The sequence below is a fragment of the Chaetodon auriga genome, chromosome 24, assembly GCF_051107435.1.
Source record: "Chaetodon auriga isolate fChaAug3 chromosome 24, fChaAug3.hap1, whole genome shotgun sequence".
Classification (NCBI taxonomy): Eukaryota; Metazoa; Chordata; class Actinopteri; order Chaetodontiformes; family Chaetodontidae; genus Chaetodon; species Chaetodon auriga.
In genome coordinates, this window is record NC_135097.1 from 13,153,818 (window position 1) to 13,179,009 (window position 25,192).

At 44.4% G+C, this 25,192-nt stretch overlaps 1 protein-coding gene across 1 annotated transcript in view; it reads right to left on the reverse strand.

The window, feature by feature from the left end:
- efnb3b (ephrin-B3b) overlaps positions 1-25,192 on the reverse strand; it is a 77,281-nt gene that overhangs the window by 16,792 nt on the left and 35,297 nt on the right. Inside the window, exon 2 of the mRNA XM_076724716.1 lies at positions 20,671-20,960. Coding sequence (XP_076580831.1) covers positions 20,671-20,960 — 290 coding nt within the window. The remainder of the gene's footprint in view (positions 1-20,670; positions 20,961-25,192) is intronic.

Genomic DNA, 25,192 nt, shown 5'->3' on the forward strand with positions numbered 1-25,192 from the left:
CCATCCTGTTCTATTACAATCACCCCCCCGCCCCCGCCTCTTTATTCGCCCTCTCCCTCTCCTCCGCCCCTCCCTCCCTCTGTCTCTCCGTCTTTCGATGTCCCGTGCGCTTTGAGGGTGGGCGACTCAGAATCACATCGTATTAACCTCCAGCACCAAAACACACACAACAAACTGGGCCATGGCACAGCAGCCTCCGCCCTCCCTCCTCCTCCCACCGCCCATCGGAGTTCCAAACAGGAGGACTGGAGTGTGGTACGCACCTGATCTCCATATCTGACAAACACACACACATGCACGCACAGCACTGAGAGGGAGTCTGATTGCTTGTGACAGATCCGCTGCCATTTTCTGGTTTAGTTCTGAGGCAGGGAGTAAAAACATTGTTGGGGGCCTGAAAAATGTGGCTGTTTTCTGTCACTTTGTTTGCCTCTGACTAAATCCATATCGTGATTTATTTGACAGCACTGCTGGTGCCATACTGATAATCCAGCTATTGTTGTGTTGTATGTGTGTGTTTGCGTGTGTGTGTGTGTGTGCGTGCGTGCATGTGTGTGTGTGTGGCCTTACTTGTGTATTCTTGTGCATCTAAACATTTCATGTATGTGTGCAAAGGTCACATACGTTCATGTATATCATTGTGTGTGTATGAGAGATCCTCCAGTTTGTAATCTGGTTTGATGCACAGCAGGTTAATGATGGCTGTCAACTGCAGCGCTAACACAGTATGATCACTGTCTCTGCACATCAATAAACAATCTACGCACGGCCTTCTAAAGCTGCTTATGGCCTCTATAAGTGATATATATAGGGCTGAGAGAGGGTCATTGTCACTGTCAGTGAGGGAGGGACAGGGGAGGGGCATAAATATGGTCATCAGTACAAATAAGCACAGAGGCCGTTTCTTCCATTCACTCTCCTTAATTAAATGACAAGAAACAAATCGCGGACGAGCGAACGCAATGCCCAATTTGGAAAATAATCCACGCCAAACAAATGTGACCGCCAGAGCATAGACAGGCACGATGGACCAAAAGAAAGAGAAGCAGGCACAAAGCGAGGGAGGGAAAAAAAAAAAAAAAAAGCAAAGCAAAGGCAAAGAAAAGAGGGAGCAGAGCCATTAAAAAGAGGCCTAGTGACTGGGTGGATGAGCCTTGTGTAACGTCAGTAAAGTGCTAGTCATGTAGGACAGTCACGACCAATGTTCCTTACAACTGGGTCAATGTTCCCGTCCCGGGGCAGCGAGGGCATTCTGCGTGGCTGTCTGTGCGCGTGCATGTCGCCAGTATCTATCTGTTAACTCCCACAAACCTGCTGGAAACTGCTATCCCTGCAATGCCTGTCAAGTGCACCTCTGAGTGGACCTCCATGCATATTGAATGAATACTTCAATGACTACTTATCAATACTTAATGAATACTTATCAGTGAATCCCTGAGTGACTTCTACAGCACAGATTTTTTTTAAGGGCTTTTAAAAGGCAACGCGAGGCCTTTATAGATGCGACTCAGTACGTAACGCAGTCCAACGCCGGCGGGGCACAAGAGAGGAGGCTGCGAGCGCGCGGGCCGGTGAGTTCATGGTCACGTTTGAATGTCTGACTGTGATATTTTCCAGTGTCGGCTGAGGTGATGGCGGATTCGCCGCAGTCGCACCAAATGAGAGGTAACACTTGGCGATATTGCGAGGGAATCTGGCTGCCTGCAGACCCCAGCGTGCCCCTTATGTCTGCGTGCGTCCTCGTCTGCTGGTGTCTGGCGGCATGTGTCCGTCTTAAGGTTTGTGTGTGCATGTGGGTAGCCGTTCTGCATTATATCAGCCACTAGATTGGAGGCCTGGAGAAATGGGTCAGCGCCAGCCTCGTCGCTCCCTCTCACTGTCTCTCCTGCTCTGTGCTCATGTTTTTTTTTTTTTTTTCCCAGCCTCTCTTATTCCCAAGTCGCTCCCAGAATAAAAACGAAACACCTCCGGTTGTCCACTCCTCCTGCGGCTGCCTGGATCTGGGTTAAAGCAGCCAAGTCCATCACTCACTCCCTCTTTCCCTTCCTTTCTTTCTATTTTCTTTCTGTTGAATGAAGAAACTCTAAGAAGTCCCTCACTCGCGTTTGTTAATAATCTCGGCTGAGAAAGAAGACAGTGCAATGATGGGGATGTTCAGAGGAGGAAATGAGACATCAGATTTGTGGAGTACACAAAGCATGCCTCCATGTACGGCGACACTCTTGCCATCTCCTGACATTTAGATTGTAGATTCAATCGTCTCATGATCAACAACGATGATTCTGATAAAAACTAATTTCTATTTGTCAAGTATCTCAACTGAAAGCATGTCACAGCAGAATTCCACTTCCAGCTGTGGGCCTGGCTCATGGTGTTTTTGTCAGGGTGGCCCCGCTCACACACACCCACACCCACCCATACACCCAAACACACACACACCTGTTGCAAAACCAGACAGAGGGGGAGAGACACAGCACAGGTAACAGAATACCATAGTCATGACTAATAGCCCTGGTGGGATGTCTTCCTCTCCCTCTCTTATATTTTAATGCCCCCATCACTCATGCTGCTGTCTTTTTTAGGCCAGTAAGTTGCCCCCACAACCCTCCTCCCCACTCTCCACCCATGCACTCACACACACACACTCCCACACACAAACTCAGGGGATGGTACATTTACACACCTGTGTGATCACACGATCGCTAAATAAAAGCCCTCAGTCTCACATTAGCCTGATTTACTGTCTCAATTTAAGCATGAATTCAGTGCAGCGAAGAGGAAAACAGGAGACAACTACACCTAACTCGCACTTCCACGTCTCCTGTCACTTTGTCATACTTTGATCACGGGGGAGAGGGGGGGAAAAAAAGCCGTCTGTTGCGGCAATCACTCTCTCCTCCTGTAGCGCTTGCTTTCCCTCCTCTCCAACATTTCCTCTCCCTCTCCTTTCAATTATTGCCTTTATGTTTCCAGCCGTCCTGCCGTCCCCTTCTTTGTAGTGGCTTCCTCTCAGGCAGAGCCTCGCTGTGACATTGTCTGTCATTGCAGGATTACAGCGTTGGCACCTCGCCACGAACATGCCGAAGACGCGCAGGAGGCGACCCTCGCCGCATGCGTCCTGTTCTGCCATGGGGTACAAACCCTTTGACTACAGAAACAACTCAGAAAAAAAACGGATGTATCTGAAGCCCAGACTTCCCTCTGGGACACTGAGTTGTCAGATTTTCTTAATATAAGTGACTTTGAGCCAACTTTGTAGCTGGTGGTGACTTTTAGATGATAGAGATATTGCAGAAAAATTGGCGTGATCCAGTTTGTGGAGCGCTGAGCATACAGTTTGACCCCCATGGTTATCAAAGACTATTTTTGGATTCATTTATTGGCTGATATTTTATGATACTACTTTGTATCTTTCTATTCTCTTCAAATCAAAACAAATCTCAGGATACAGAGTTCCCTTGAAATGTTGTGCCTGACAAAGACGGAAGAACATTTGAAGCAAGACTTTGAACTGCATCATGTCCATCCAACCCTGGCTAATATCCATTTTTAATAACATCAAACACACACAAATCTAAAGAAAACCTAAAAAGAAATGGTGAAACATCACGTCAAGTAATTTTGCGATTATATAAAACCTCTCTGAAGGACAGGCGGTCAAATAACGGCAGGCCATTTTCCTGCTTTTGGGTTTGATATGTAGGTTACGCTTCTTTTGGTAAAATAGAAATTGGCAGAGCAGGGGAACAGGAAGGGGAGAAGTTGCTCAACTGAAGGACAAACGTCTGGTAAAACAGGAAGCTAGGAACAATGCAAAGGAAAAAAAAAAAAAAGAGGGAAGTGGGTCAACGGTCTGAAGGGAGGAACGTGACAGCGATCTGTGACATGTAGCAGGAGAGAAAGAAAGTGAAAGCAAGTGGGAAGATGGCGGCAGGGAGAGGGGAGGGGTTTCTAAATTAAGAAGAAGGGAAGCAGAAGGGTGTGAAGGAGGAGGAGGAGGCGGAAGAGTGAGGGTGAAAATGTGAGAGAAAGATGGGAAAAGGCAGAGTCCATGGGAGGGAGGAGCTGTTAGAGAAAAGGGCCTCATAAATGTCACTCCTTTCCTGCTGATATTAATGGCAAATGTCAAAGACCCAGAACTTACTGGAGGTTAGGTCTCCTAAATACACACAAACACATGTATGAACACTCGCAAACACACAGAGTTTTTCCCTCCAGACAATGACTTTTGAAAGGAGGCAGTGAAGGAGTGGGCCTGCAGAGGAGCTGTACATCTTAAAGACTGTAATTACACATAACTGTCAGTCTAATTAAGGCTTTTAATGAACTCCATGAGAGCTCAGAAAGGACAAAAACCACCAGCCGCTGGAAAGGGTGCGTGTTTGTTTGCGCGCGCGTGTGTCTGTGTGTGTGATAAATGATGCGCTCAAGGAAGAAGTGCACATAAACGCCAACACAATCAAACATTTTAATGAGCCCGAGTGCAGCTTTGAGGTCCACCATCTAATAAACATGCATACCTGTGAGGGTGTCTCAACTCTTTTTGCAACACACACACACACACACACACACACAAAAACACGCAAAACTAATTGTTGCTGTCACTCCCTCTCTATGGTGATAAAGTGTTAAACCCCTGCCCACTGCAGAAGTGTGATTGGACCTATAGGAAAGACCTTTGAAACAATTGGATTTGTCATTAAGGAAAACTTTAGTTAAGATTTAGTTAAAATACTTCACAACAACGGGCTAATCTGCATTAAACATCATCGAGCTTGGCTGCTACAGCTCTTGGCTGCACTCTCTTGCTGGCTGGTCAGGTATAGGAAAATAGATTGTCCTCAAAGGCTGGAAAAATGTTAGGTCTTGATCTAGTGGCAGATACAGAGCAACAGCCACAATCGGATCCGCTTGGATTATGGGTGGGCGAGCTCGTGTATAATGATGGCGCAGAGTAAAACCCTCTGTTGTGTCGTGTTTTAAAGGCTCCGTTCACGCAAATTACAAAAACACACATTTCCTAGCTTGGTCGCCCTGGTCAGGTGGTAAAAGTGGAGCTAAATGCCTTCTGTAGTGCTTGAGATCTAATCACTTTATAGTATGTTTTTTATGCTTTTGTATGGGTGACCTTTATTAAAGTGAATATGCTGTACAAATCTAGTAATTTGAGCAATTATTATGATGGAGTAGTTATCGCAGCAGTATTACCACCAATGAAGTGTTGAGGTATAGCGACACAACATGTCATTTTACCTACTAGTATCATTCTGTTTCTCTTAGTTTTACTATTACTATTTTAATTTCTTTGCATGTCAGGGGCCCCCGCCGCCATCCATTTCAGGGCCCCAACATGCAGATCAGGAAACACCGGAGACACAGAAAACAGTGTCTCTTTTCTTTCTCCCTGCAGCTCATTTCTTTCATTGCATGCCATTCTTTCAACCAGCAGCTATGTCACAGGGTGTAGACACTGTGTGTACAGGCGCACACACAGAAGCACTTTAAACCTGGCTCAGTTTTAGCGTTTAAATGCACCAGCCAAGACTTTGCTATTACACAATCCTGACGAGCATGGAGGTCCTCCTAATGGCTCGACACAGACTCAGTACAAAGCGGCAGTGTGCGTATGCTTGCCTTAAACGTCCTTGAACCATGACTGTAATACTTGAATACTGAGTCGTACATTTGTGTGTGTGTGTGTGTGTGTGTGTGTGTGTGTGTGTGTTCTTTGTAAAGTATTCTTGAGCCTATATAGTCATATGCATTGGAATTCAGAAATGTTTAACTAATCTTTACCGATACAGCTGCCTTCCTCTTCCTCAGCGACCCCCACTGTTACTCTTGTTTCCAAAAGAGGAAAGCAGGAGAAACACACACACATGTACAGAACATGGGAGCCAGCCAGCCGAAATAATACATCTTGACATCTGTGCCTGCATACTGCTCGAGGGAGAGATTGGAGAGAGAAAGTGGAAAGAAGAAGGGTGAGATATGAAGGGGAAGATGATGGACAGCAGAAAGCATAGGGCAATTATATACTGTATATGTGTGCGTGTGTGTGTGTGTGTGTGTGCGTGCATGTATACTGAATTTGTGTGTGTGACTGTATATTTCTATATGTGTGCAACAGTGAGAGAAGGAGTGATGACAGTTGTGTTTGTTTAGCTCTGTGATTAAAGCAGCCTGCTAGAAGCTGTGTGCTTAGCTGTATGGCAGTCTGTCTGTTTTTTACCATGCGTGTGTGTGTTTATGCGTGTGTGTGTGTGTGTGTGTGTGTGTGTGTGTGCACTCTGCTTTTCAGAAATGTGGGTGTGTATGCGCTCCGTACGCGTCAGTCTGTCTTCAGTTCTGAAATGCATTTATGTGTGTCTTAAATCTTATTTGCACGTCATGAGTGCGTCTTGGGGTTGTGCATGTGATCGTGTGTGTATCCCCCCCCCCTCCAATGTGTGTTTTAGCATCTAATCTCCCGGTCTTGTTTGCTTAAGCGAAATCATCCACGGATGTCTGGTGCACGTGGGACTGGAAAAACCTGTGTGTGCGGCTGCGTGTGTGCTCATTAGTACATGGTTTCTCTCTGTGCTGTCCTGAGGTTTGTTTGCATTCCTGTTTCATGTTGAGTTCATTTCATCTGACAGCTGAAAGATATCTGTCACCTTAGTTTTCAAGTTCAACAGGCTTTATTAGCCTGATAAGATCATTCTCACACAGCTAAATTAAAGTACACCAAGAAGCAAGCCTGCCGCGGTAGATAAAAACAAACCTGGGCTGCAACTTCCGGTAAAGTTAGCAGAATATTCATATATGTCGCAAATGCACAAGACTGTGGAACTTAGCTTAAAAATAAGCAGCACTTTCACTTCATCTTGTCTGATCCATGTGTCCAATCACAGTGTCCTGAGGGAGACACTGAATCATACCTGCCCACTCACCAGAAAGATAAAAAACATCCGCTAAATGTTAATATGATGCTTGACTGATTATTGGGCTTTTACTTTGCAGGAAAGGACTCACTGTCTTGCTCCAGGGCACTTCAGCAGCAGGGTGGATGTTTGTATCCCTTTCACCTTGCTAAACATAATCTCATTCACATGCAGTTTTGTTTGCCAGAAATCAAAAGAGGAGTACTAAAAAGCACTTCACCAGAATGTGTAATTTATGCAAAAAAGCAGTAGTAGTAGTAGTAGTAGTAGTAGTAGTAGTAGTAGTAGTACTTTAAACTCAGTATTCTCTTTTAAGGGTATTTCCCCACTATGTCTTGAAGATTCAAAATTATCATTATGTATGATCTGGAAACCTATAGCAAAAAGTTTTCATTTTCTGATTTCATCTTTTGACTCATGCATGTGAAATTTGCAAGTGGAAAAGTCATTATTCTGCTAGATCTGATAGCAAAAAGGGATGCATGTATCTCCTCACCGCTCACTTTTCCGCCCTGTGTTCGGCTTACAGCGGGGAACTGGAAGAGGGGGAGAGAGCATCTAAAAGAGTAATAAATGTGCCGTGCAGAAAGAGAGCTGGAGTGACAGACATGCAGGATGACAGAAACGGTGAATTAGACAGAGTTGCGGAGCAGAGAAAGAGAGTTTCCCACCTGAGTGAAACTTTTAACAGGGTCAAGTTTGAGGTGCTGGTGTAAAAACAGTTTGGGCTAATTCATATTTTAAACATGCCATTCACACACAGCCCTGACAGCACGCACGTGAACGCACCCAGCTCCCGCAGGATCACAAGCCCGCTATTACCTCCAAGGACGGCTAGCAGCTCTTCTAAAGACCTGGTTGTATTAAAAAAAAAAAAAAAAAAAAAAAAAAAAGCTGCCAGAACACACCAAAACATGGCAGATGGGAGAAGTTCTCCACCCGCAAACTGACTGAAAATCTCACATAACAAGAACTGATTTGGATTGATATGTGTGATGTATTCTCTACACGCAGGGAGCAAAAGCAGTGCACTTCAACGTCAGTGTCTTCAGTGAGGGGTACTTAGCTAAAAATATCAGTTCCACAGGAGTGCTCAGTGATAAAAACGGTAACACAAATCCCAGCAAATAGGCAGAATCGTGTTAGCATCTCATATAATGCACCAGCCCTAAATAAACTATGACTAATTTGTCACTCGGTGTCATATTTGTGGGTTGAGCGACCTTTTTCTTCCCGAGCGCCGCCGCCAAAACTTCTTCGATTACTTTATCAGTAATCCGTTTAAAACAGTGCACTCCAAGTGTTGTAAATCTGTCCCGCTCCTCTAATCTCCAATTCATCACACATTTCCTAATCACGCTCCAAAAATAACAAACCTGGTATTACTTACCCTCCTCGCTCTGTACAACGTGCGCCGAGCCAAAATGCGAGCGATCAAAAGGTTTATGGCGTGCGCATGAATCACTAAAGACTAACAAACTACCCTGTTCATCTTGTTATGTTGTAAAATAAAAGAAAAAATAGGATTTTATTCTTAATTAAAGCTTCAAATAATTTGAGGTGAACCTGCAATAATGTAATAGTGCTTTCTTGGCAAGGTCAAGCTTGTAAAAACAGTTCTTAAATCTTCAAAAGGGACAAACCTGGATAAATAAAGGTTAAACCAATAAAACAGAGCGGGCATTCTCCATTAAACCTTGTCTTTCCTTCCAGCCGGCCAGCTTCCAGAGGCAATGACAGCAGAACTGTTGCTACAGATGAGGTAAGACGCTATTTGCCACAACGGGGCCCTCTTCTCTCACAGCGTCATCAAGAGAGCAACCGAGCGAGGCTCGAGGTGCCAATGAATTAGTTCACTGTTTTCACTCATTACACCAAACTGACTGCCTCACTTTTTCTCTGTCTTTATTTACACCCTTTTCTTCATCTCCGACTTCTCTGGCACCACACACACACAGCCAACAAAGACCCCGCTCATAATGAGGGCATAGCGGTGTCTGAGTGTGTGTTATTCTTTGTGTAAGTGTGTGTGTGTGTGTGTGTGTGTGTGGAGGGAGGGGGATTATGGCAGTTCCAAAGCTGTGAATAGGGGCCAGGCTGGGCCTTGGCCCTGGCTGAATTAATTACTCTAATTAGCTTCTTAATTGCATATATTAAACCAGTGGTTAGCAGGGCTGGAGCTGTGGCTGGGGCCTGGATCTAAAGCTGGAGCCGGGGGTGGGTACAGGCGGACAAAAGGGTATCACACACAAACACACACACACACATGCACAGAAGTGGCAAAACAGCTCCACCTTCCCCCCACCCACTTGACGTAGTCTGAAGTGGAGAAACGAGACCAAGCGCTCCCCTCCATGATGAGGGTATTCAATTATCCAACCCCCCCCTCATCAATATATAATCAGCGCATACAGCAGCGGCAGATGTGTAGTACTACTATAGACGATAAGCTCCCCCAGGGGGAACAGAGAGGATTAATATTAGAACCACGGGGACTACTTGAAGCAGTCTTCATCTGAAACTCTTTACTGTATCACTTACTCAGTGCTCCGCTCCCTGTGACATTCAAGATGTCAAACCCTGCCGCTGATTTGCGACCGTCGAGCCTCGCCCCGTCTGGCCCCCGCAGCATGTCACGCAGACTTACATAGACCATGACAACATCAGAACTATTAGTTCCACCGCTCGTTCCACTTCCCGGCTTTCTTGGCTCGAACATTTTGCGTATTCTAAAAAATTATCAAAACCCTTGGCTCTCCAGACCGAACAACATGCATCAAATTAAGCTTTTTTTTTTTTGGCTTGAGTTGACCCACGGGTAAAAATAAAGCCAGGCTGAGAGTGAGAGAGAGATCCTCCAGCCAATAAAGGTGGAGGGTGTGTATGTGAGTGCGGGGGGATTTGGGCTCTGGCGGCGGGAGGCGGGGGGTAAAAATTGCTGAAAATGCCTTGTTGTATTTGTGAAATGCACCCAAAGTATCTCACAACAATAACGATTAGTCAAGTACAAGTAAACAGCCAGTCCGCTAATGAATCTCTCTTCAATAAACAAGTGGAGTACACGTGCACGCACGCACGCACGCACACAGTGTGCACGAGTGCGGCGTGATAATGATGTTCTTTGTGGAGTTTTTTGGGGTAATTAGGGCCGCTTAAATGGTGGTTAAAAAGGATTTGCAGCTGATTGTTTGTCCTTGTGTCTTTGAGCCGTGGGCCCTCTTGCTCCACTGAGTGTCTACGCTGTCTTCTTCTACTGTCTCCTCATAGCACACAGAAATCCTCTTTCATCAGCCGTCCCACAGTCAGCCTTTCCTCTGCTTCCTCCCTCTCCTCTTCTGCATGCTCAAATTATTCGAGCTCATCTGTTTCCCTGTAATTTACTCTTTCTCTCACTTTTCCTCCTCCCGCTCCTCCTCTTCCTCTCCATCTTCTTCTACTGAACAGCTGCCGACTCCACGAACACCATAATCTCTCTCACACATGGCAGAGATAATGTCTGTTACTTATAAACAAACTAGTCCCATAAAAAGCAGCAGCACTGTGCGTGTCACTTGATGGAATAGTTCAACATTACGGAAAACACACTCATCTGTTTTCTTTCTGGAAGTCTCGTGAGAAGGCTGATATCAAGTACATGTCTGTGCATTAAACACGGAGCTGGAGTTAGGGTGTGGTTAGCCTTAGCTTAGCATAAAGACAGGAAGCAATGGATGTAGCGAGCCTGGCTTTGTCCAAACTTCAAACGTATACATTTCCTTAGAGTATCTCTAACCTCTACCACCATGTCCAAGAGCAAAACCAAAAGTTGTGCTCATTAGCCTGACTGCACCTGTGCTACACCTGCAGGGTGGATGGAGAAACTGACTCAAAAAATAACCTTGAATTCCTTATTGTAGTTTCAAACATTTCCGTTCATGCACAAACTAGATATAACATGTAAAGCTAACGTTGTGGTTGTTGGTAGGCTAGCTGTTTCAAGTCTTTGTGCTAAGCTAGGCTAAACACTGCCTAACCCCTGCTATCCTTTTTCCAATATAAATGCAAATGTACAATTTGTACAAGTACAGTGTTTAAATGTGGAGCCCTTATGCTAAGCTAGGCTAACCATGCCCTCACTCCAGTCATTTTTCATTCCACTCCCAGAAAGAAAGAAAATAATCCTAAAAAGGGAAAGACAGATGGTTCATCAGGAAAAGTTTAAACACAAAGTTTGCCCATGTGTGGATGCAAACACACACACACACAAACACACACACACACACACACACACACACACACACACACACACACCATGCCTGCATCTCTGTGTGTGGGGCTGCGCATCTGTCTGTGTGAATGTGTTCATTATGTTGATCAGGGGTCATGTTTGCGTGAACCTGGACACTAAATCAAAGCTATATTAGTAGGCTAATGTGTTCTCCTGATGGCAGGGGTCAGCAGAGAGGTGCGCTTGTTTTAAACTCCCACATGTCTGATTGCCGGGAAACACATCCCTCTGCAAAAGGTTCGTCGGCAGAAGGCAGCAGCACAATGATGCCTTTGTCTGTCAAGCTGTGATGGGCAACGAGAAAAGTTTGCATGTGTGTGTGTTTGTGTGTGTGTGTGTGTTAAGACAGCCAGACAGTGTAGGAAGGTTAAATGAATCATACAATGTTAACCAGGCCCAATCCAATTAAGGAGGGATTCTTCTTGTCTGACCTTTAACAGGAGAAACGTATTCACACTCACTCACGCAATCAACCCCCAGCCCACTAACACAACTACACACACACACACACACAAACTATGCAGTCAGCCCTCCACAAAAACAGACACACAAACACGAAACTCACGCGAGCACGCACCAAAGCCCACTAAGGCCCACTAAGGCACCCTCCATCCACACGCACAGACACATAAGCACTCAACCAACATCGCACACATACCAAAACACACACACACACACACACACAGCCAATCTCACAGACAGTAGCGCAGCTCTGATTGCTGACCTAAATCGGCCAGGCGATCTGTCACTTTCTCTTACTCACACTCAGCACACATCTTTTTTTCATCTTTTTTCCTCCCCTTTCTCTTCTCCCTCTCTCCTCTCCTCTTGCCCAAATATCCCTCGCTCTCTCCCAGTGTCGCCTTCCATCAGCTCATTCCCGCCCCTCTCCTCTCCCCTATTATCTTTACCAGAAATGCCACGGCCTCATTCGTATCGCACAATGTACTGTAGGTGTCAATGTACAGTGTGCTGCGTGTTTACAGTGGTCTTGCACTGATCTGTACACTGTATTAAAGTCTGAGTAGCCTTCGTGTCTTCATGCATATAATGAAGTCACATACAGTGAAGCTCGGGGGAATCTCAAACTTAATCATTGCTTAACAGTTGAGTTGACTACCAACCTTTTAAATAGAGTTGTCTTTTCTACTATCCACTTTCTCTTATCCACAGAGAGATGCAGATACACTTCATCTCTAGAGGGGATATTAGCCGGATCTGTTGCACCAAACCCCTGCTGGCCTATTCTATTCCATTTTCCTCTTTTGCACTTTATTTGAGGCCATTTTCACACATGAGAGTTTAACTGAGGCTGTTCGCCCTAAGAATTTCGATGTGTTTAGTGGAGTGTGAAAAATGTGTTGTGGGCTAAAAAAGCAGTCTCAGGTCCTCCTCAAAATAGTTGGCAGGGGCCGGCTTGATGGAAACTCTTGGCATGTCCCCTGAGGGCCACAACGGATGTGAGAGCCGTCACACACTTGGTCAGTGATGAGAGTAACTCAAAGTAATATGTTACTGTAACTCCACTACTTTTGGTGATGACTAGAAATCTAAGTAATTACTGTTTCAAATTGAACGCAAATACAATGACCAAAATGTATCTGTTACTTTCATCTCGACAGCTGACAAATGCAGCCTATTTTAATGGGCTATAATGACAAAGGGGAGAACTCCCAAAACACCACCGCAAGGAGTGCAACAGCTATCTCACGAATGGTTACCAAAAATGGAAATGACCAACATAAACCACAATGTTCTGAAAAGACATATTACGAACACGAACAAAAAGAAATATCTGCATTTTGGAGCATAAAACAACAAACTTAATAAACTCCTACATGGTACACGAGACATGCATGATGGAAAATGATCATTTGGATGATGCTTGCATTCTTCTGCACGGTACCAATGCAAGCAGCATATCGCTATGAAATGAACTACATCACAATGTGAGATTTTGATCGTAGTGCACAGCCCCTTTAGCAAAGGCTGCATTTCAAAGTAGACATTTAGAAAGCAAGTAAAGAATTACTTGTAACAATAAGTAAGTAATGAGTAATGAACTCTAATGGGGTAACTGTAACTAATTGCTAAATAGCACAACGCTGCATGAAGCTAGAACGTGTGTGAAACTATTTTACTTGTGTAGAATTCATAGTGGTCTGGATGGGGAGGGGAGGACCTGGTCTGTAGGCATGTATACATCAGACAAGGGTTCATCATGTGAAACTATGATAAAAGTCCTATATAACGAACTACTAGCCAAAATGTCAAATAAAGGTAGTTCAAGCGACTGACACTGAGATGAAATTAGCAAAAAACAAATGGCAACACCCTTAAAGCAGCCACCCTCACTCGGGTTGGGAGGGTTTGTTACCTTACCTGAGGCACTACATATCCTCAGTATTCTATTTGTGTAAACCATTTCCTTATCGCGACATCACTGCAGCAACAGTTGCTATTTTGTCCCGGGAGTGCACACCAAAGAAAAACCTCGATTTTTATCACGCGTGTGCAGGCGGTAAATTTGGTTCAGTATCACTTGGACCAGTTTTGACTGCTGAATGGAAAACTCAAAGAGATGCCTTTCAGAAGTGACCACGAGTTCAAGAACAGAGACTATTTTATTTTGAGCATGTCATTTTCAAGCGAGTGCACAAAAAGGAGCCACTTGTTCAGGTTTTAAAGCATTAAATGCCATTAAAATAATGAGAGAGTATAATACTCTCCATGTTTACATGAGATGTATGACCACTTTTCCGGCAAGTATTTCAGCTCGTCTCTCTTTATGACAGAAGTACAGATTTATATATACTGCTACACAAGCATTTTGATTCCAGTGGAATTCTTCCGTATAAAACAACCTGTACCCTAGCCCTAAGCCCCTCACTGCGGTCGGTGCTTCTCCCTCCTTCACCATCTCTTCTCCCTCCCTCCTGCAGCTCTTCCTCTTCTCTCCCGTGTGTCTGTGTTTGCTTTAGAACCTGGCAGGAGGCTCAAATCAGAGGGCTTAAACTTGATCAAATATTCAGCAGATATAGATTTCTCAGAGTCCCTGGATTCCCCACCTCTTCCACCCAGCTGCTTTCCACCCCTCCCTCAGCCCGTCCTTTCCTTGAATCCCTCACTTCTGCTCTCCTCGCTGCAGTCACAAACAAAGTTGTGTGCTACACACAAACAATACACACACTCACGCAGACAGCCACGCACGTATGCACATGGGGAATCATAAACTAACGCAGAGTGGCAGAGAGGTGCAGCTCATTTACGCTGCAGTGCAGTGTTTCTCTCCGCTTCCTCTCCTCCATTGTCTCCTCTCTCTCCTCTATTTCACTCTCTGTTTCGCTGTCGTTCCTCATCTTTCTCCCCCTTCATCTCTCACTCTTTTTCCTCCCCCTTTCTGTCCTCCCTCCCTCTCCCCCATCTGGATTCTGTGTCATTTATTTCAGCTTAACCCTGATAAATAAACCAGTGAGTACCTCTGCATTATTGAACACTTCGACATTGCTGTCTGCACGCGCTGCACCGGCCCCGTGCTGTCCAACAATTAGACCACACACACACACACACACACACACACACACACACACACACAAGTAGCCCCACCCTGTCCCAAGTTGCGCACAGAGACACCAACTGAAATTTGCCGTTAAAGACTAAAGGAGTTACATACAAATTCATACAAATACACACACACACAAAATGAGACAGAAGAGGAAAAGAGACAGATGGATGGACAAGAAAGACAAACAGAGAGACAGAGAGGAGGAAAACAACACCAAGTCAAAGAGAGAGAAAATAAAGTTTGCAGAAAAGACACCGCGGTATGCAAATGACTACTATACAAACACACACAGAACAACACACCATTAACTTTGCCCCAAAACTCATAAACTTACCCAAAGACACACACGTGCATGCATGCACAAACACACAGATTTATTTTTATAGGTGTTCATGCTCCAGTCAGCTCTTCTATTATTCATATTAGCGGGGGGTTGTTTATCTCTGCCATTGTGCAGCGGCAAGCACCGGGCTCTCCGCAAAGCCCCGGGGGCCCTGCTCCCTAAAAACACCGCTGGGAGTCATTCACGCACAAACACAGAAAAATACCATCACGTCCGGCTCACGTATCCATACGTGCGCATTCTGCCCGCACAGTCGTGCGCGACACACCGTTTCATACCTGCATCCGTGCACACACACGCTCGCGCACATACACACTGCCATCTGTCTCAGTATGCAACAACAACAACAACAACACCGCAATCCCACAGCAACTGACCTGCTCACCACTACAGCTCTGACCAGTTTTTGTGCGTATTTTTGGTGATGTGTGTGCGGCTATTTTCAGACTATTTTGTGTGTGTTTACAACCGCAAGCCTGCTTGTATGCCAATGTGTGTGTGAGTGCATATATTTATGAGAAACCCCTGTGTATGGTGCTGTGAGCATGCATAAGTTAGTGTGAGCACCATGGAAATTAACTGAGTTTTGTGTGTGTGTGTGTGTGTGTGTGTGTGTGTGTGTGTGTGTGTGTGTGTGTGTGTGTGCGCATGAGAGGGAGAGAGAGAGAGATCACTGACATATGAGGTCACATGTATGTTGACTGTGAGCCTGCAATCATTCACTGCTGGTGTGTTCAAATATGTGTGTGTGCGTGCATTCATTCATGTGTGTGTACGAGTGTGTGTGTGGTCCCACTCTCCCGAGAGCAGCAGCGGTGATTGAAAGTGACCGCGTTGTTTCAGTGTCACCCTGCAGATGAGATGCCATGTCTGAGTGTCAACTAACACTCACATCCCATTCACATCAGCCACACACACAAAGACAGACCTGTCTCTGTCTGTTGTCATCTTCTTCTATCCTTCATTCTCACTTTATTCTTCCTCTTTGCCCCCCTTTGCTTTCCTTCCATCCCCATACATGCATCTTTTAACTCTTTCTTACTCTTTTCCCAAGCCTTCACTTCCATCACTCAACCTCCAGAGGAAAATACATTACTTTGACTGCCAGCCAGGCCTATTAATTGTATGTTTTAGCCCATTTTAGTACAAGCTGTGCAGCGTTTGCCACTTTGGACCATTAATTGAATGATGATTAATATTAGAAAATTATAGAAAAGTAAGTTCAAGTGTAATTTAATAACACTTATAGCCATTTTGTTTCTAAAGTTACCCACTTCACATATTTTCTGATTATTTTTCTTCCCTCATCATGGTCTGCAAATGTGTTTTCATATCACAGAAATGCCATATTGTAAAGAAATATGAAAGAATAACACTGACTGGCCCTTGAGACTGAAAATTAATCTCCGAAAAGCTGCATGTTTCAAGATATTTTCGCCACAATTACAAAAAGAAAAAAAAAAAAGAAAACCCCTCTGGATAATTCACAACGCACACTGTCATCAGGTTTTAAAAACAGCTCTCAGTGAGGTCTGTGGATTATCGAGAGGAACGAGCACATGTTGCTGTTGCTGATTTATAATAATGATATCTCAAAACCAGAGCAAACGAAATTAAAACTAACAGCATGGATTGCTACCACATGGAGTAAGTGAGAAAATATGTTTTCTGTAATTTAAGTGAACTGACCCTTTAAAACCAGCTGACCCTGGACCTGCATTAACAACAACTCTTCTATTCTCCTCATGTGTACGCTGTCCTTCAAGCTGCAAACCAAATCAGCTGCCTGGAGATAGTTTCCACCAGCAGTTCTCATTAAGAGAGACACGTCATCAAGACCGCACTCTGATTGTGAATGTGTGTGTGCATGTGTGTGTGTGTGTGTGTGTGTGCTTGTGCATGCATGCAAAGAGTGTGTGTTACACAAGGCCCTGGCGCCTGCTTTCAAAGGATTCATTAAAAGCAGTGAAAGGCTTGATCCGCGGTTTGGGTTGATGTACTGAGCATGTGTGTGTGTGTGTGTGTGTGTGTGGGATTTGAATGGTGAAAGAGAGGAGGAGAGAGGACAAACTAAAGGGTGGAGAGACTGAGGGAGAGACACAGACAAAACGGACGGAGAGAGAGAGGAAGAGAGCGAGTGGGACTGAGAAATGGGTTTACATAAACCCTGACCTCATGTTATGAATGAAAACATCAATCAATGAGTAGAACTAATCAATTTCCCCACCCTTCCTCTCCTCTCCGCAGGATGCCGAAGTAAAGAATTACATTTAATGCGATTCATGTAATCTGATTACAAAACAGTGGCATCTGCGTGACATTAGTGACAGCAAAAACAAAAGGAAACTTTGGATTTTTTTCCAGCTGCTTGCAAGATTTTCTCAAGACACAATGTTTTGTCTTGAAATTATCAGCGATAACACTCGTTGATGAAGCCCACACGAACCACGACGGAGAAATGAGACCCTAAAAAGAGTTCCAGGTTATCATTCACTGTGCACTGTAGTCGCCATTTGCAAAAGAAACTGATTACACAGTGGACTTTAAGCAAGTTACTGGTAACCTGTAATGAGTTTAACTTTGAAATTAACCTCCACTGCCCGCCCCCTCCCCACTGTTCCACCATCCAAGCACTCCACATCACCACGCCTGCACGGTCTGCAGAATACAAAATGAAATCACACGATGCTATAGGTTAATTAAAACAAGATTTCCCTGAGGCTTGTGCATACATTGGTGCCCTTACACGCATGCACAAACATACATGTACTGCAACTAAATTTAGGGACCAACCAGTAAGTCCAGTGTGCATGAAATCCAGCAAGCGAACACACGCAAGCTACAGCAGATATGCGGCTCTGAATGAGCAGCAGGATTAACGGTTATTAATTATCTCCCAGCCTCATTAAGTACGCAGAAGCTCTGCTGTGAGACGAAGTACAATTCTTCATTAAGAGCACATGATCAAAGACACACAGCACGCTATGCACAAGCTATCTGCTGATGTTATCAATAAGTTATCAGTACCAAATGCTCTCTACGATCGGCTACTACCCCGTTTCTTCACCTCTACAACTCTCTCTCTCTCTCTCTCTTCAAATGTGTCAGTAGTATCTGTGCGTGTTTGTGTGCGTGTGCGTGACCTTGTGTTGCAGCCGTCATTGATTGGGCTGGAGCTGTCAATCGATCAGTCTGGTCTGTGAGCGGAGATAAAGGTGTTTCTATCTCTGGACACTCCAGTTGCCGGGTGGGAGTACAGAAGAGAGGTGGGAAAAATCCAGACCGTGGGCCACATCAGGCTCTTTGTTTGCATCTTTTCAGCCCTTCGAAGGGTTTCATGACTGTTCTTACTTTGCTGCGGTGGAACAAACTTCAAGTTTAAGACAGTTATATATTATTTATTGATGGAAGTTCTGCAGCTGGAACTGGCTTAGTGCACAATAAGCAGTAGACTGGGTGCGTTGACGCATAATCAGTATCTGTGCAATCATTAAAAATGCAGAAATTGAACCCAGGTCACATTGAAAGCCTTGCTAAATGCCAAAGATGGAAGCAAACTGGTTGAGATCCTGCGGCGACGGTGCATGACTTCGCTGATTACCTGTTGGCCTGAGCAGTCAAGGCATTTCGCAACAGATTTTCGAGAAGGGCCCGAATGTGTTACGACCACGCAAACACAGTGTATTTCTAAATTATGGATGCCCAGTAGTGGTTCTATACTTCGAGGCTCACACTGTGTGTTTGTTTTGCACTCCAGAACTTCGGCTTGTGTGAATTCTGAATAGGGACAACTCCTTAGTCCGTGTATATATGCTGAATTTTTGTGCATAGCAGACTGATATATTGATATAAAAAAAAAAATCTTTTAACATATGTGCTTAGACATAAATGGATTTTAAATCAAGAGATAGTTTAATTTAGCTATCAGTGTCAGTTTCTTGCAGCTATATTTGATGGCTGTTCAGGTTCTGCTGTTCAATATCTGTCAGTCACTGAATCAGGTATCAGCAGGTATCAGATTGCATTAATTTTCCCCGCTTCTTATCAGGCCAAAATTCCTGTATTATTGGGTGCACCGATACACACACACACACACACACACACACACACACACACACACGGTGGCTTACTGCACCACTGCATGCTATCTCATCCCCTCATATCTAATCTGAGAGAAATACTTATATGTTGATAATGATTCAGGGTGCAGGAGAAATATGCCCAGTGCCTCACCTCTCTTCACAAACACGCCGGGTACGAGGGCTGATAGCGAAAACTGAGCGCACCTGAAACTGGCGAACAAATACAGAACACAAAGAGACATGAGGGACTTCACAGACTTCGAGAGATCTTATATTCTCTTTGTTTCTTTCTGTCTCTCCATCTCGGTCCCGGCTTCCTCCTCCTCCTGGCTCTACTCGTCCCGTCTTTTTTAGGGGTTTTTTTTCTACCCGCAGATGAAAAGAAGTGAAAAGAGCATTTGCACACCTGAGTGAATAGAGCTTGCATGTGCGTGGGAGGGGAGCTGTGGGAATCGAAGAGGGTCTCTCTCTCTCTCTCTCCCGCTCTCTTTTTGTCTATCCTGCTCACTCTCTCACTCCTGAGGTGTTTTTACAGTGCTTGTGTTTGTATTGGAAACTTGTCCGTGTGAGAGAGTGTGTGCATACATGCGCACGAGTGTGTGCTTTGTGTGTGTTGCGTGCTCCAATTGTGAGCGCTGAATGCTCTTGGCCTGTATTTAAAAACAACCCACAGGTTTCGGTTGACGCGACCTTTACTTGCAGATTGTTCCGTCCGATACAAACGCATGGCCTGGCTCGCCTTGATGACCTCATCAGGTCTTCACACAGCCTAAGTCCAAACAAACCTTCTGAATAAACCAAAACAAACTGTGCTTCGCTATTTGTGGTCACTGCAAGGCTGGCAGCAACAATAAACAGGCCCGAGGCCAGCTCAGCGGCCAAGCAGCACAAAGACATAGCAATGACAAACACACAAATGCACACACAATCTTGTGTCAAACGCAACCATACTTCACTAAACACAAAATCCCACACAAGTGGCAAAGAAGGACAAATCCAGGGACACACTGCAAAAAAAAAATGAAAGGAGCCAAAAGCACATTTTTCTCTTGCTTAGCTGAAGTGTGCTAAAGTCCACAAAAGGTGAAAAAGAGTGAAATTAATTAAAAATTTGTCAAATAACCTAATGCCAAAGCACGGTTCGACTGGGAGAAAATAACCTGAAATATTGTGGAAACGACGGGCTGGCCTGGTCATTTTTTGCAGTGTACGTCCTGCACTGCATCCACCCGCGGACCGGATCACACACAATCCTCAAACCTAATTACTCTAAACACACCCGCCCAATCATCACCATCATCACTGAAATAAACAAACACACTCAGGCACAATCAGAAATCAGCCATGCAATCATAACAACCCCCCTGTCGCCCCCCCCCAAACACACACACACACACACTGCAATGAAGCTCAACACACATGGCCATAAACACACACACAGACACACACCACCCCTAATCTCCAGCGCTCCTTCTGCTTCCTCGACTCACCGATGATGTAGTAGTCGTGCATGCTCTTGAACTCGTGGCCCCAGAGGTTGGGCGAGAACTCCTGGAACTTGATGGTGAAGCGACGTTCTCGGGTGGGCTCGTCGCAGGTCAGCACGATGTTGGGGGGTCCGTTCACCTCACAGCGGTCCGCCTGCTCCCGCGACGACACAAGGTAGAGCTTGTAGAACTCGTACTCTGGCGTGGACCTGGCGGTGTCCAGCGGAGGGCAGATGAGGTCCAGCCGGTCCCCGATCTGAGGGTACAGAACGTAGCCCTTATCGTCCCTGAACCTGGCGAGACGAAAAGAAAACAGAAAGAAAGGAGTCAGTGGAGAGTAATGCAGAGATTCATTAATTAAAGTCTTTTTCTTCCTCCAACACTGAGTCAGTTCAGAGCCACCTGTCCTTGCTGCTGAATGAGCAACAGATGGGTCCTTTACCTCTCTTATTTCTCCTACTTCTTTCTTATTTTCTCTCCTTTCATGAGGAACAGGTGCCTTTACAGAGGAACTGCTGTGCACTCAACTGCAAAAATAAATTTTTACCACACAAGCTCACACAATCCCCTGTCGAGCACATGAGGAGGTGGAGGAAAAAAGTAGAGGCATACAAACACTAGTTGATGATGCACAAAGGGAATAAAACACTAATCGAAAGCCAAAAAGGATTCACTTATTACAGAGGCATTCATTTATTCCTTTTCCTTGGTAACCACGCCACAGAAATGACCTTCAGTTCAGAGATATTTTTGAGTCATCAAACTAAACATATACTTAAGTAGTCAAATGTATGCAAAAGCAAAGTTCAGGCGCTTACAGAAAGCTTAAAATAAATGCCTGAAGTTTGCTTGAGGCGGCAAAAATTCAAAGCGAAAAATATTGAAGACAATATTGAAAAGTAAACAAACAAGAAAAATGCGCAATCTGTGCACATGTGAAGGTGCACGGGAAATGAAAGTGGAATACTGTGCATGAAACAGACAACGGCAACAAAAAATTGTTTCACAATTTTCTATGTGATGCAAATTTCCTCACAGAATTCACTTTCTATGTTTTTTTTTCCAGCCCTTAAATTTGCAAGCGAGTGGAAATGACAACTATCGCCGCTGATCGGCAGAACGACGCTGCCATGCCAAATCTCAGGTATGTACAGTTAATTAGTTTGCTAATTAGCTGTTTTGATGTCAGCCTGTCATCCACTTCTGATATGAATGATGTGCAGTCTGTTTGTTTAGAGCCTAACTGATGATTTGACACCTGACATTTATGGGAAAACTGCTGCGTGAAGTGATTCTAAAACAACAGTCTGACTACATTCAACAAAAATAAGCTTGGGTATGGTTTAGAATTACCACCGTTACAATTTCACTGTTGCTTTTGGTGAACAGCTTTGATGTAATGTGGTCTTAATGTAGCTCAATGGCTTTCTTGGGTTGAACACTGAGCAGGTTTTAAGGAAATAATTCACATGAAAATTGATATTGATTCCGCATATCAGCAAAAACCAGATTGGGCAAAACTCAGTTATTTGGTTGCAGTCTGGAGGGCTGGTGGGTTCAGTGCGGCTGCACAGCTGTCAGTCTTTCCGGAGCTGAGAACATGAAACACAGAAGCCTGAGGGGCATAAACCCACAAATGACTCCGACTCTGTCATTGCCCTCACAGAACAGGGCCATCTACCGCTGATAAGGCCAAACTCTGAATGATCAACTTGGCTCATGAGGCCTATGATGATTTTAATGGAGCTCTAGTAAGAATTTGAATGTAAAACGTCCAAAAATGAACAACAATTCTCAACAGAATGTGAGGAAACAACAGTGTGGATGTCCAAGTTGGCATTATATCGTGTTGCAGATGTATCTACTGAAGTTAGCACGCAAACCAGCTTGCTCAGGCTGTCCACTTCGTCCATCCAGAGGTGATCGTGAGTCACCGTAGCATCCACTCTGGCCTCAGTCCAACATGAGAGAATGCACTATCCCCAGTTAATCACTGAATGGAACGGTAAATGCAATGATGGCTAAAGCTCTGGGCGATCGACCACAATGATCACCGCCGCCCACTCCCAGCAAGAAACCACCCCAAATTTCTGGCGATACGCTGCTGCTAATTTGTTTGGAATATGAATTCGACAGGTTGCCAGTTCTTCCATATAACACCTTCAGCCATGAAGCATGCTCGGCTCACAGTAGGAAAACAGAAAGTAGTCTGTGCACACCCATCGTGACTTTATCTCAGGTTAAAACAAATGTCAGTGCTGACAGAAAGAAGCAAAGTGTTTATAGTAGCAAAGATAAAAAGAAGGAGGAGATTTGCTGGATTTTCTCTTCTGTTAGCATTCTCACAGAATTTTAAGTGACACTTTGATGTGGAAGTGGGAGGAAGCAAATGCCTGTAATGTTAAGAAGCCCATTTTCTATTACCTCTGACTCAGACGTTTCTGTTTCCAACTAATCCACATGAACAACTGGGAGTCACAGCACTCAAACCTGCTTAATTATTCCCTCTGTTCTGCAGACAAACCGTTTGACCATTAAAAAATAAACAAAACAAGATCACAAAGCATGAACAGAATGAGAATTATGCCAAATAACTTTATTGTTAAAAAGATCAAATCAATCCTAATAATGTCACATTAGCTGCAAATTACACTTTTATCTATCCAATAAACAACTGCTATTTTCTTTCAGGCCTCCTCTTGGAAGCTGATAAAAATGTGAGTTAATTATTTACAATATTAGATAGTAATGAATGAGGCCAAGCTGTTTTTTATTGTAATACTTTCATAAGAATGCTATCTTTCATTTCATACATGTTTCTCATTAGTTTCACTTCTGCAAATCAAAAGAGCTGAAGCATCAGGAGCTGAGATATCTTGACTAGTTGAAAAACACTGGATCCTACCTTTCCCATAATGCAATCTCCCAGTGCTAACATGGGCTTTCCATTGAAATATTGACATGTCCAAGTCCAGGCTGAGATAACCTCGATGACATCACTATAACATCATCAGGGCCTGCTTTCACAGGCTGTGTATTAACTAACTAACCATGAGAAGTAAAATGATCCTCAAGCGTAATATCTGTGGAATGCCCCTTTAAAAATGCCAAAGTCAAACTTACCAAACTGCCAAAATATTTGCACACAAGAGACACAAAGCTCTCCCACGATATCGACACATTCACACGAGACCAAGATGAGCTTCATTTTACTGTTTCAATAAATCTTACTAACTTCAGAGTCTGACTAGCATTACATTATCCTTGTTTTTATTCCCACGTCATTCTTTTGGCTCATTTGGCTTCTTGCTCTACATTTTCCCACCTGGGCATGCATGTTTCCCCCACAATGGCTCCACAACTACTGCTCTATATAACACTGAACAAGACTGCAAGTCTCTAGCCATGCCAGCCGCTCTGTGAGGCTGTACATTAGGCACAGTGGGGCTATGAGCTAAATGCTAACATCAGCATGCCAACACATCAACAGTGGCAATGCTAATGCTTGACAGGCATGCTAATGATAACCATGTCTGTTACCATGTTCACCATCTTAGCTTAGCATGTTGCTAACTTTAACCAATTAGCCTTAAAAACAGTGTATGGCTAAAGCTAATGGGAACATCATTCAATTTTGGGTATTTGACAAAATCTTGGGGTTACTGACTGATAGGCCAACATTACCAGCACACTCTACTTGTTTTCTAAACATTATTAACATGATACAATATTATGGTTAAGCAGGAAAAATTATTAGAGCTTCAATAGGGATTTTGTGCATCTCCTTTGTTGTATCTGTATCTTTCTGACCACATCCTCCCCTTCTGTGCAGGCTACATCTACATCTTAGCCCTGTGAGCTAACAGCCTTACACCTGCTGTAAATGAGATGTAAGTTTTATCTGTTGGCGTGTTTAGCTGGCGGCGCACACCGGAGGGAACTTGAGAAAGCAGACTGAACGGCAGAGGAGCTTTAACTGAGGCGGGCCCGAAGGCCTGCTGGGAAGCCACTGTTCCACTTCTCATTACCCAGGTCACTCGGGGTTATCAGGCAATACTTAGACTGGAGAAGTAGGCACTCAGCTTCACTCAACACGTACACACACACACACAAACACACACACACACACACACACACACACACACACACACACACACACACACACACCCACACACACATATTTCACCTTCCTGTTGGCCTCAGACAGGTGAGCACATGCACTCACACCATTTATAGAGTATGAACTGTAAACATGGTGGTGGTTCCTGGGGCTTCTGCAGCAAAGCCTAAACAGAAAAATCTATTCAATACACACACACACACACACACACACACACACACACACACACACACACACACACACACACACGGGCCTATACAAATGCCCTCCTGCTAAACACAAAAGGTTTGCCCAAACACATCCACCCACATCCAAACACACAGGTTTAGTTTTCCCTAAACATGCACAGTGAAACACACACATACTGACACACATGCGCACACACTCTTCTAAAAACAAGCACCT